Raw genomic sequence first — 13,942 nt, 5'->3', positions numbered from 1 at the left:
TCAAAGTCCCGGTCAAAGTCAACCTTCCTGATTGACTCTACTCACCGAGTTAACCCGTCGACTCGTCGAGTTCTTATACTTAGAAAACTCCCATAACACGACTCAACTCGCTGAGTCGCCCCAGGACTCGTCGAGTTGAACGATCTCTGAATTCCGTCTTGACCAACTCACTGAGTCGCCAACCGACTCACAAATCTGAAGCTTAACCAAAAGAGGTTGGGGGGTCTGCGACCTGACTCACCGAGTCTAAGAACAGACTTGTCGAGTCCAAGACAATCTTCTACAGACTCGTCGAGTTGTTCTTCCAACTCGTCGAGTCCATGCCCATCTTCATATGACTCGCTGAGTCCACCCAAGGAACTCGTCAGGTCTCTTCAGTCCTTCATCCATATAGAGGCTTTTTGAGCCATGCAGGGGCTCCAAACTGTAGATCCACTCTTCTAGGGCATAACCCCCACGTAAAGTTGCAAACTTTACGTGAAACCAAGGAGTTAAAGGTCCAAATCACTCTAGGGCTAGGGCTTAAGACAAAGGGGTTTTACCAACAACTCTTTGACTGGTGCTTTATGACATTCTAGACCAACACAAGTCTATATCTGGAGTAGCAACCTCAGATCTAAATCCAAACCCGAAATAGATCTCAAACATACCAAAATGGCCCCAAGTCTCATTCATCAATAGATCTAGATGCAAAAGAGGGAAGGTAACAGCTTATTACCTCCAAGATGTGCCCAAACTGAAGTAGATTCTGGATCTACACCACTCTCTTGATGAAAGCCCTCTTGATCTTCAAGTTTCTTCCACTAAAAACAACTTCCAAAGCTTCAATCTCCCTCCAAAGTCCTCACACACACGAGCTTAGGGTTTTCTGGTTCTCAAGGGCAATAAGGAGGCTGAGAGAAGGACATAAAGTCCTTTAAATAGGGAGCAACCCTCGAGATTAGGGTTTTCTCAATCCAGCACCAACTCCTCGAGCCCAGGTTCCGTCTCAGCGAGTTGGCCACTTAATTTATGACTTAAAATCCTTTCCGACTCGGCGAGTAAGTATACCTACTCGTCGAGTCCCTTCTTCAATTTACACTTTAAGCCCTTAACTCAAACTTCTGAAATTTGGGATGTTACATATGTACTCTGATTCGCAAGTTGAATCAACTATTGTCTCCTGCTTTGAACTTTTCCAAGTTATTGCTCCTCCATTCAGGGTAAAGACCCAGCCCGAATGAGAGCGGAAATTATCCTTGTCGGTCTGAAAGTGGGCGTCACTATACCCCACCACTCTTAAGTTATCACTCCCACCAATGGTAAGGACCCAGTCCTTAGTCCTCCGCAGGTACTTGAGAATGTTCTTTACCGCAGTCCAGTGAGCCTTGCCAGGATCCCCTTGATATCTACTGACCATGCTCATAGAAAAAGCCACATTAGGGCGAGTACAAGTCATAGCATACATGATCGAGCCAATAGCGGATGCATATGGTATTTGACGCATCTCAGCTATCTCAACCTCTATACTCGGACTCTGTGCTTTACTCAATTTGGCATTGCTCTGCATCAGTAAGTCACCTTTCTTGGAATCCTGCATGCTAAATCTTTTCAACACCTTATCCAAGTATGTACTTTGACTAAGTCTAATTAGTCTCTTACTCCTGTCTCTCAATATTCTTATCCCAAGAATATAGACAACTTCTTTGAGGTTCTTCATAGCGAAACACTTCCCAAGCCAGGAATTAACCTCCTGCAAGGTTGAAATGTCATTTCCTATGAGTAGTATGTTATCCACATACAATACTAGAAAGCTAACTATGCTCCCATTAACTTTGACATATACACATGTCTCATTCTCGCTCCTCGGAAAGCCAAACTCTTTAACTTTCTCATCGAAACAAAGATTTCATCTGCGAGATGCTTGTTTCAATCCATAAATGTATTTCTCAAGCTTACACACTCTATTAGGGTACTTTGCATCGACAAAACCCTCTGGCTGACTCATGTAAACATCCTCAACCAACTTCCATTGAAGAAAGTAGTTTTGACATCTATTTGCCATATTTCATAATCATGAAATGCAGCAATGGCTAGCATAACCCTAATAGACTTAATCTTCACTACTGGTGAGAAGGTCTCATCATAATCAACTCCCGAAGTTTGAGTAAAGCCCTTTGCAACTAGTCGCGCCTTATAAGTGTGTACCTTCCCATCCATGTCGGTCTTCTTCTTGAAGATCCATTTGCACCCGACTGTCTTACAACCGGTACATTGTCAACCAAGTTCCAAATTTGATTGTCATACATGGACTAAATCTCGCTGTCCATAGACTCTTTCCATTTAGCTGAAGCGGGGCCTACTATGGATTCCTTGTAGTTGTTAGGTTCATCCAAATTTACCAGTGTGCTATCACTAATAAATGTATCACCTTCTGTAGTAATATGGAAACCATAAAACTCAGGTGGAACCCTAACTTTATTGGAACGCCTCAGAGGTACAGACTCGTCAATCGGCTCAACAGGAGTTTCCTTCTCAGGTTGATCGCTAGTGTTTGAGGTTCCTTCACCGCTTGACTCTTGAAGTTCTTTAAGGTCAATTTGCCTCCCACTGTCTCCTTGGCCTATGAGCTCTCTCTCGCAAAAGACTCCTCTCCTCGTAACGAAGACAACATTGTCACTCGGTCTGTAGAAGAGATAACCAAAGGATTTATGTGGGTAGCAGATGAAAATACACTGCTCACTACGAGGTTCGAGCTTGTCGTGAGTCTCGCATCCCATGAAAGCTTCACAACCCCAAACCTTGATGGGGTCTAATGTGGGAGCCTTCCCAGTCCACATCTCGTGAAGTGTTTTGGCAACCTTCTTAGTTGGGACTAGATTAAGGATGTGAGCGACAGTCTCTAAGGCATACCCCCGGAATGAGATAGGTAACGAAGCTCGACTCATCATGCAACGAACCATGTCCAACAAGGTTCGATTGCGCCTCTCAGCCACACCATTAAGTTGTGGTGTCGTAAGTGGCGTTAACTGTGAAACAATTCCACATTCCTTAAGATAGTCAAGGAACTCGATACTAAGATACTCACCACCCCGATCGGATCGGAGCATCTTTATCATCCTGCCCAACTGATTCTTCACTTCTTGTTTAAACTCTTTGAATTTCTCACAGGTTTCTGACTTATGCTTGATTAAGTAGACATAGCCATATCTAATGTAATCATCAGTAAAACTCACATACAAGCGGTTAACATCCCTTGTGGCGGTTCTGAAGGGCCCACACACATCGGTGTGTATGAGATCCAACAAACCTTTACTCCTTTCACAAGTACCAGTGAAGGGTGACTTGGTCATCTTTCCAAGTAAGCAAGATTCATAAGTGTCATCCGACCTTAAGTCGGATAACTCCAAAACTCCAGCCTTTTGGAGTTGGCCTATGCGCTTCTTGCTGACTTGTCCAAGACGACAATGCCACAAGCATGCTTTATGCAATTCTTTGAAAGAATCGATATGCAACACATTATTTCCTAAGTTGTCTATAATATTCACAGTTTCATATACAACATTACAATGTAATGCTTTAAAATAAAAAACACCATTATAATAAGCATTTATAGCACCAATTTCATTATTAAATGAAAAACTATAATCTAATTTGTACAAACCATGAAAGGAAATAAAATTTCTCGCCATATCAAATGAGTAGCAACAATTATTCAAATTTATTTCTAACTCACTACTAAGCAATAAAGAGTAAACTCCAATCTTGGTGACAGGTGAAACCTTCCTATTCCCCATGATCAAGTTTATCTTTCCGTGCTCCACATCCTTACTTCTTTTTAGGCACTCCACATCAGAACAAATATGAAATCCACAACCTGTGTCAAGAATCCAAGAGTTAGAATGTGATGAGTTTTTAGACAGAATAGTATAAATACCTGCATGGGTGGGTTTAACCTTCCCATCCTTGACATACTTCAAGTATTTTGGGGCAACTTCGCTTCCAGTGCCTTTTATCGTAACAGTAGAAACACTCTACTTCCTTAGGAATGGAAGAGGGAGAAGCAGAATCGGCCTTGGTCCCACTTGAAGAGGATCCATCAAGAGACTTTCCCTTGCGGCTCTTTGAGGGAGCCTTCCTCTTCTTCCCTTTCCCTTGTCCAATTGCTAGAACAGGGACAGTTGCGGTAGGAGTAGAAACAACATTTTTACCTTTGAGATCGGTTTCAGCAGTCCTCAAAATCCCTTGAAGTTTGCTAAGTGTGACCTCCTCCTTGTTATATGATAGGTCATGTGGAACTGATCATAACATGGAGGTAAGGAGTGTAGAATGATATTTATAACCAGCTCCTCAAGGAAGTTCACATTTAACTTTAGCAACCGGTCCACAAACCTTTGCATTTTCTGCAAGTGGCCCATGATGGGTTCACCATCCTTCATCCTGGTTGTTATCATGGAAGAGATGATTTCATACCTCTCTTGACGAGCACTCTGATGGTATCTTTCCATCAGGTCCCAATGCATCTCAAAAGGGTAGAAGTCCTCATAGGACTTTTGGAGTTTAGCTGACATAATGGCAAGCATGATACAAGCTACCTTGGTGGCATCTTTCTCATGTGCCCTAAACTCAGCAATCTCCTCAGGAGTAGCAGAAGACTCATCAATTTCCTTTAGCTCCTTGTCAAGGACATATTCCTTGTCCTCATAGCGAGTGGCCATTATGACGTTCCTAATACAATTAAAGTTGGAACCATCAAAGATGACTCTCCCACAAAGGTTCATGAGAGAGAAGGAGCCAGTAGGGTTTGAGTCAGAAGCAGTGTTGGAAGACATCTGAAAAGAAAGAAAGAAAGACAAAGTTTAGATTAGATAAAGAGTTCTTAATTTAACACCCAAAATGAAATATTAAGGCTAGGACCCAACACAATATTTTACAAATTGGAAGAGGGATGCTTCAATCCAACTTGCAAAATATTTGAATATAGGAAAATGACGATTTACCAATTCCACCATCAAAAACGAAATTGATTATTAAGTTTTACTTGGATTGAAACTCCTAGATCTTTTGAGATTCATTGAAAAATTCAATGGCATGTTTAAATCTCGATTATGCTCTTCAACTTTGTAACTGGGATACCGAGGATCACAAACAAGGTGTGAATAACCATGCAAAATGTGCTTGGTACTCCCGATGTCAGTTATCACCCAATCAATGTGCTGGTTAACCACACACGCTCCATTGACCTTATGATAAACATCGAGCCACCTTTTTCCACCCTTACTAATGTGTCGGTTAACCACACACGCTCCATTAACGACTTGACAAGGTGTAAAGTGCAATTTTCATGGATTAGCATCAATTTCACATTTTCCTAAAGTAACTAAGATTAGGAATTTATAAAAAGGTTTAGTTACTTTATAATTATCATTATACTTAATGAGAATTAATGTCCTATCCTACCCGTTCGGCTAAGGACCCTCCACCAGTCAAGGAAGCGGTGGGTGAGAGGGGATACCCATTAAGCTGCCATTTTATAGGCAGTAACCTTATACCCCCCTTATAGACCGACTTCGTGAATGAGGCCTACTAAGTCGGTCTATAAGGGGGGTATAAGGTTACTGCCTATAAAATGGCAGTTTAATGGGTGTCCACTCTCACCCACCGCTTATATATATATATATATATATATATATATATATATATGTGTGTGTGTGTGTGTTAAACTTATAATACTATAAAGTATAAGGGTTGAATTTTAAACTTTTAAAATTCTACGGTTTGAAACTAAAGTATCTAAATGTGACTTTACAGATTCCAAAACTTGAGGACAAGTTTTGACACTATTCAAAACTTTTCATTTTCTATAACTTATGTGTTTTAATGACTTTTATGAAAATGACTTTTGGAATTCCATAACTTGAGGCCAAGTTATGGAGTCCATTAAAAACATTTAGATCAACAATTAAACAAACAAGAAATGTCAAATAATATCTATGATCTAGCAAAACTCAGAAGCAAAGATAATTCACATCAACAATTTTCAAGAAATCATATAAACTAATATAAATCTTGAAACTTTGGCAATTATCTTTTAATTGGACAAGCATGATCATCACCTTATGAAAAAATAGGTTTCATGGTTCAAAAAATAGTTTGGGGGTAATGATCCTAATCCAATTTCTGCCAAAAACTCGAAAATCTATACTCTGGAGCACAAACTCGACGAGTACATGAACTGGACTCGTCGAGTTAGCACTTTTCTAAGTTGAATCAACGAGTCACCCAGTGGACTCGGCGAGTTCACTATCCAGAAAGTAGAAAAATCAATTTTTTACACTTTGAAAATCAATATAACATCAAGTATAATAGAAAACAATCCTAGGCTCTGATACCACTAAAGGGTTTTGAACATCCTAACAACCTTAAGGTGCACATACAACCCTAAATGCTTTAGATGTATGTTTTCTCTAATTATACATGTAAAATGATTTTCCAAAGCATTTCCCTATCTAGCATACAAACACGGATACTAGTATAACAAAACTAGTTAGAACATATACCTTTCCTTGTAGCTTGATTCCTTGGACCTTTAAGAGCCTAGCACCCCAAATGTGATGCCTCAAATGCTTCACACAACACCACCAACAATGGAGGACTTGAGAGAGGATTGCTTGCTTCACAAAAATCGGCTAGCACTCTTCTAAGCTCACTTAGGTGCCGATTTTGGTAGCCTTAGGGTCTCTTATATAGTGTGGCAAAACTAGGGTTACACCATGTAAACCTTAATGTGCATGACCTTCCACATTCCTCATGCTCCATGGGTTTAAACCTCTATGGATCATCCATGAGTTGTCACATGGGTTTAGCCCAACATAAGGAATCATGGATCATAGGCCCACACCATAAGAATGAATGATTTACCAAATCAACCCCTTATATTTAATTAGTCTCTTTTGATCAAAAAATTAATTCCAAATTAATTCTTGATCAATACTAGTTAAATAATATGATTTCATATTAATATATTAGAACTTATAATATATTAATAAATTATAAATATTCTCTTCTCATAAGTTCATTCTTACAAATTGTTCCGGTGCCATGCAACCAAAATGGACCATGTTACTCTTGGGTCAAGTACATACCAATTATAGTTATGGGCTTAAACATAAATCCAACAAGACTGTGGTTGGATCACAACACTTGTGTGAAAGAATGTGGTTAGATTACAACACTTATATGAAAGACTGTGGTTAGATCACAACACTTGTTTGTCTTTGTGACTTGCGTGGAAGACCATGGTTGGATCATGACAGAAAGGCTACGGTTGAGCTATAGTTTAGGAGTGACTGTAAGACTATGGTTGGATCATAACATTCACATGGCTTGAAACACACCCCTAGGGCTAGCCCCACTGATATGTATGGTTTGTAGTATTTTGGGGGAACTCACTAAACTTTGTGCTTACGATTTATGTTTCAAATATTTTAGATACTTCTTGTTCCAAAAGGAATGACCCAACCTGACCACACCGCATCCCCTGGAATATATTTCCGCATTATGTAAAAACTTTTGATTTGTTTTTCTATTATTGTGTTACTACTATTCTTTTTTGTCATACCAACTATGAAATCATGGGTCCCCATGAATCTTGTCTCAATTTATATAGATATAATATCTATATGCATGGTTGTACGTTTCGCTGAGAACATGTAATACATAACTACTTACGAAGAACAAGTTGTCTCTTGTATACTTAGCGATTTTCCATTTGTAGGTACAGTTAAAATCCACTCAAATAATAACCGCGAAGAATAAATTGTGCCTATGAATGTTTATCGTCCACTTACTTACTTGCGGTTCTAATAAATATTTTATTAAAATCTAAAAAATAAATAAATTATACAATGATTTTAATCATTTTGTTGCACTTTATATAGTCATGGATAACTTTTTTTTACCAAAAAAATAAGAACAATACTTCGAGTGTTGGTAGAAAAGAAATATGACGTAGTGTGCCACAGAGAACTGCTGAAGAAAACAAACAGACACGCAAACGAGAGTGGTCGGCCCTCCATCTAAGCCAATGTGCGTCTACTGTTCTTTTTATCTTTTGTGGAAATTTTCGTACATAGTCGATAAATATTATAATAAAATCGAGACTTTGATATAGTCAACTCTTTTGGAATTTTATTTTAGGGATAATGATTAAAAAGGTAATATATTTTTTGATTTTACATATCTGGTCACTGAGTTTATTTTTTGTTTACATTTACCCTTTCAACTTGTTAAACTGTACGCATTCAGTCCTTATGACCGATTATTTCAGGTTAACCGGTAAAAATGTCTTAATAGGGTAATATATTTCTCATTTTGTACACATTTAGTCCTTAATTTTTTTTTTGTTGCAAATTTTTTTTTGGTACTCATTCAATACTTATGAATGTTTTTTTTTTAAGTTTTTCTCACAACATCTTACATGGAACAATCATTAACGAGGTGTTTTAGACTTTTGATCCTTATGTCCATCGCGATCTTGACTACTTGGTTGCTTTGGCCACATGTTTTGAACATCATAACCTTTTCATACTATCTTGGATTTTAACGATCTTTATATCTATGTGTTTGTATTTTAGTCTACTATAACTTTCGTTTAGATTACTCCCACTAAAAAGTAATATATTTTTTAATTACGATCTTTATATCCATACGTTTTTTTATGAATGCATTGATGAATGTTTTTTTATAAAATCGTAAGTAAATACATATTATATTTTAACGGGAGTAATCTTAACGAAAGTTATAGCAGACTTAAAAAACGAACACGTAGACATAAAGATCGTTAAAATTAGATATCGTATGAAGAAGTTATGACGTTCGGAATACAAAACCTAAGCCAAACCACAAGACCTATGCAACCAAGCAGTCGAGGCCGCGATGAACATAAACATCAACAGCCCCAAACACCTCATCAATTAGGGACGGACGTAGGATTTGGTAGTAGGTGTTGTCGGTCCATAGTAGGTGTTGTCGGTAAGTAGGAAAAAAAATAAAAAAATATCGAAAAATTTACACTGCGTATAGAAAAAGCAGAGGTTGTCGGTGCCACTGCGGGCACCCAAAGAGAACCGTCCCTGTCATCAACGATAGGCTTATGTTAGATGTCGTGAGAAAAACTTTAAATAAATCCTTCATAAATACTAAATTGGTATAAAAACAAAAAATGACTTATTTTGAAACAAAAAAAAATTAAGGACTAAATGTGTACAAAAATATTAATGACTAAATATGTACAAAATGAGAAATATATTACCCTAATAAGTCATTTTTCCGGCTAACCTGGAGTAACCGATCATAAGGACCGGATGTGTACAGTTTAACAAGTTGAAGGAGTAAATGTGGACGAAAAAAAACTTAGTGACCAAATATGTATAAATCGAAAAATATATTACCCTTTTAAGTCATTATCCCTTTATTTTAATAAGTATATTTTTTTTTGTCAATCTTAAATCGTATGTAACCTTATAATACTAATGCAACCATACAATCATTTATCAACTATAATACTTCATTTAAGAAAGGATTTAAGTCGTTTTTAATGATTGGATTTTTTAATGTTTTATTTTAGTGATTTAAGTTTTCATTAATCATTGAATTGAATTTCTTTATATTTTCCATTTTAGCCACTAAGTGACCTGACATCTTCCAATGTCAAGATTATAATTAATCATTGAATTTTTTAAATGTTTTATTTGAGTCATTATATTTTGTTTTAATTACTATTAGTTACAGAACTTATTTAAAATTTTCATTTTAGTCATTATAACTAACGATATCTCATAACCTAATGGCCATCCAGAAAAATTAAAGAATTAATTATAAAATTGACAACGTCGTTCCATATTAACACATCACTTACACCGGCTATTACCGGATGAAGTGACTAAAATGAAAATAAAAACAAATTCAATAAGAAATGATAGTTTAAAAAAATATAATGACAAATAAAACACTCAGAAAAGTTCAATGACAAAAAATGATGTAAAACTTTTAATAAAAAATGTTTCTGCTTTATAACTATAAATTACATATTTAATCTATAATAAAAGTATATAGATATTTTTAAATTATATGTGAATCTTTTCAAAGAGTAGTAAACAAAACATAAGAATATCCGCAACTAAATCAACAAGAAACGATAGAGAGAACTATGCAAAATTGACCATTTTGTAATTAGGCTTCACCGATTGCTCTTTCTGGTCCCACTTTTAATTAACTATATATTGTTGTATACGATTTCTTTTCTTATTAACTTTTTTCAAAAGGACTATCTACCAAAAAATAAAAACTTTTGTTTTGTTGTCTGTTTATTAAAATTCTTTTTGTACTTCACTAAACAATATCCAAATTTTATATTGCCTACAAAATTTAAGTTGGGATTCATTCTATAACTGTAACTTAATCCTTTCAGACCACTTGAAAATATCCGAATAAACCCGATCTCCTCCCAAATCTTTCCCATTAGCACCAGCCGCCACTCTTATAATATCCTCAATTAATGCAAAATTCCCCATTATATCAACATGGGCCCCACTCTGTGTGCCTCTCCCTTCTAGAAGCGTCGCAGGAGGCGCATGATCGTATTCTCGTACATATGTCTGAATCCCAGATGGATTAAATCGTGTTTTCCCTCTCCACCCTTTTGCACACATAAATCCTGCACTTAAACTAGGAACTGTTTCATCTCCATCAACCGAAAAAACCCCACTTTTTAAACAACTTTCCTCAATTCCACCATCTGCAGATGTATCGATCTGGAATGGAATGTAGCATTGATCCGCTCCAGGGGTAAATTTGTAAATATACGCTCGTTCTGTCGCTAATCCCACTCCATACATCGCAAATATCTCCATCTCAGGTGCATCCGGTAATCTGCAATATAATCCATCAATGGAATCCATGATTCCCATAAAGATTCAATTTTTAATCATAAAGGGTAAAAAGGTAATTTAACACATCACATCACCTGGTTTCCAAGGGATTGGACCAGTATTTATAATGTTGGTATTTTTGATCGTCTAAATTGTCAGCAATTCCATATGAATAATGAGCACTACCGCGTTTCATCATTCTTGGAGCCACAAATTGTAAAAGATCCAAAACTGATTCCACTGTATAAACTTTGTAATCAAGAATTGCTTCAACTCCTGGGATTCCCATGTCATGATACTCATTCCATGCATCTCGACATGTTGTGTTTCCAAAGTTATACCCTTTTTTAGCATCCTACATATCCCAAAATTATATAACCTGTTTGCTGATTGAGTAAGATCAGATCTGATTAAGTTAGAAAGAAAGTTTACCTTGAAGTCAACACGGTCAATCTTTGATGAATGCAAAGCAGCAAACTCCTTTCCGAATGATATGATTCTTCCATAATTAACTTTTGAAGCATGGAAATTTCCTTTTTTGTTTTGATCTTTTGGAGGGAGAGTATCATTGGGTTTGACTTTCATGGTGGAACAATCATGGCCATGTTCAGGAGCCCAATCGAGTGTCCCCCAAATAGTATCCCCACCTTTTGGAATCAATGACATTGTTGAATCCCATGTTCGTGTCATTCTCATTGCATGTTGTAAAGTTTGGAAACCGAATATATCTTTATCAAGAACACCAGGAGCAACAGCTCTAGCAACAGCAATGTCTTTTGCTTCAGCTGAAAACAAACCTGCAACTATCTTTGGAAGCCCTAGCAATGGTCCACCGATGTTCATCACAACCTTTATGTGTTTAGCACACCAGTCGCCACCACCACCACCACCTAACGGTGGTGGTGCTTCAGCCCATTTCATGAAATGTAAGAAGTAGAGAGTGCCCATGGAGTGTGGGATGACAACCACCTTTTCACCACTTGTAGCCACCATGAGTTCTATATTGCTTTTCATCCTGCTTAGGGTTTGATCTCTTACCTCTGTGTTTTGAAAGGAGAGTCTCCAATCATAAGCTGCCATGTACATGTTCTTTTCTTCATATCCGATGCTAGCAAGATTGGCTATAAGAACAGCCCATACGAAATACCCTGCAGCAAAGTAATCAGCTGCTACTAGTCCGGAAACAGGTCTGATTCTTATACCAGGTGGATCTAGCCCAGTTTCGTTGTCCAGTGACATGTGTTCTACCCAACACAATGGCCTGAATGAAACAAATGTTCCAATTAAACACGATTGATGAAGAAACGAAAGGCAATGGTAGGGGTAATTGACTAATTGATTGAAGGTTGAAGATGTAAGATATGGAGTAGTGAGTATAGCAGATTTACCTCTTGTAGAGTTCGCCGAAGGTGCCACCCCAAAGCCTTTTTCTGAACAATCCATCCATACAGGGATGGCCTTCCCACAATTCAAGCCCACCGGTGACAATGCCGGGTACGAAAACCACCGGATGCTTGGCTTTCAATCCTTCTTTCTGCAATTTGACACCCGGCGGGTCGGGTATTTTCCCCGTTATAGCGGTGGTGACGTACTCCGGGAACGATGCCGGCATCGCATTGTATAGAAAAAGTAAAAACCACCAAATCGAACAAATAGATCCGATGAACCAACAACAACTGTCTATACATGACCAATTCTTCTTCTCCCTTTTTAATTTCTTAAGATTACTAGCATCATTGAAATCCTGGGATTTTTTCTCTTTCTCATTGTCTTTCTCCTTTTCTTTCTCTTTCTCTCGTTTCTGTTGGGCTTTCTTGCCAGTCTGAGGCTGAGACTGCTGCTCGGAAGGTGTTGGTTTCCGCGAGTCTCCTCCTCCTCCTCCTCCGCCCCTTCTCCGCCTGGCCATATGTTAATGGCGTGTGAATAAATATGGCGTGAAAAAGCTGTGAGATCAGCTCATTTATAGTTTTTGGCTTTAGGCAGAGTATACTTTTTTTTAGTATTAGTTGATTGTTAGTTGATACAGGTTACATAAATAAATACTCGTATTTGAATCAGCATTCAAGAATTAACCGGGCTAGTTATGTTATACTTGAGATGAGCATATATAATGAATAATCGTTTAGAGGTTTATTATTTTGAAAAAATGTCTAAAAAATAGTCACTTTTGTTAATTATTTGAAAGCAAATAGACAAAACTTTAGCTTCTTTTTAAAAATAACAACAAATTTCTAAAGTCATGTCTAAATGTACTTCTCTTCGTGCTAATTCCTACAAGTTCATTTAGTTTAGATGTCTCAAAAGTCATGTGTAAAAGGCTAAAGTCTTCTACTTCTTCACTTTAGACCCTAGAATACATGTGAAAACACTCGTTGTATGGGTGGTTCGAAATAGTCATTTCATACCAAATTTTTTTCAAACCACCTAATCAAATTGGTAAAATTTCAATAAAAACATAGCAATTAGATCAAGTCAAGATAAAAACGGATCATGATGTCATGAGCGATTAGATCAAGTCAAGATAAAAACGTAGCAATTTCGAAAAACCTAAACAAATTGGTAAAATTTCAAAGTATAAATAATACTCACTTGCTTCATTCTTAGGCCAGGGCTTCGATTTTTGCTTGGTGTCGAATTGAGGAATGCAATTGGGATTCAGTGATGGAAACAGTGAAGCTGGGAAGTCGACATGATGTGATGAGCAGACACAGGAGGGGACCTCGGTGTAATTTTTTTTTTTTTTGTTTTTGTTTTTTCCTGCCAATTGGATCAATCCAAGTTAGTTATCTAATAATCCAAATTCCATTGGACTACTTCCCCCTCCTTATTGAGCTAAAATTAATAGGATGAAAATTAAAAGCATTGGGCTACAAATTATGGGCTTGGTTGATCCAATAGAGTGACACTTTTTTTTTCGTAGTTGCAAATTTTTTCACGTACTTGTCGGGTTTTTACGCAGTTGCGCAATAGGTAAAAAAAATTTGAAAAAATTTCTACTGCGTGCGGAAAAAGCAGGTGTTGTCGGTGCCATA

At 37.3% G+C, this 13,942-nt stretch overlaps 1 protein-coding gene across 1 annotated transcript; it reads right to left on the bottom strand.

The window, feature by feature from the left end:
- Positions 1 to 10,311: 10,311 nt before the first annotated feature.
- Positions 10,312 to 13,645, bottom strand: LOC111905326 (phospholipid:diacylglycerol acyltransferase 1). Its single transcript, XM_042896525.2, has 5 exons — positions 13,500 to 13,645; positions 12,299 to 12,853; positions 11,343 to 12,171; positions 11,006 to 11,265; positions 10,312 to 10,911 (listed from the first exon to the last, which is right to left on the bottom strand). Exons 2-5 carry the CDS (start codon positions 12,814 to 12,816, stop codon positions 10,425 to 10,427), a joined length of 2,094 nt encoding a protein of 697 aa, XP_042752459.1. The 5' UTR covers positions 12,817 to 12,853; positions 13,500 to 13,645; the 3' UTR covers positions 10,312 to 10,424.
- Positions 13,646 to 13,942: the final 297 nt, after the last annotated feature.

This window comes from Lactuca sativa, chromosome 7, assembly GCF_002870075.4.
Source record: "Lactuca sativa cultivar Salinas chromosome 7, Lsat_Salinas_v11, whole genome shotgun sequence".
In the NCBI taxonomy this organism is placed as follows: Eukaryota; Viridiplantae; Streptophyta; class Magnoliopsida; order Asterales; family Asteraceae; genus Lactuca; species Lactuca sativa.
The sequence above is the reverse complement of the archived record's forward strand: the minus strand, read 5'-3'. Positions and strand labels throughout refer to the sequence as shown.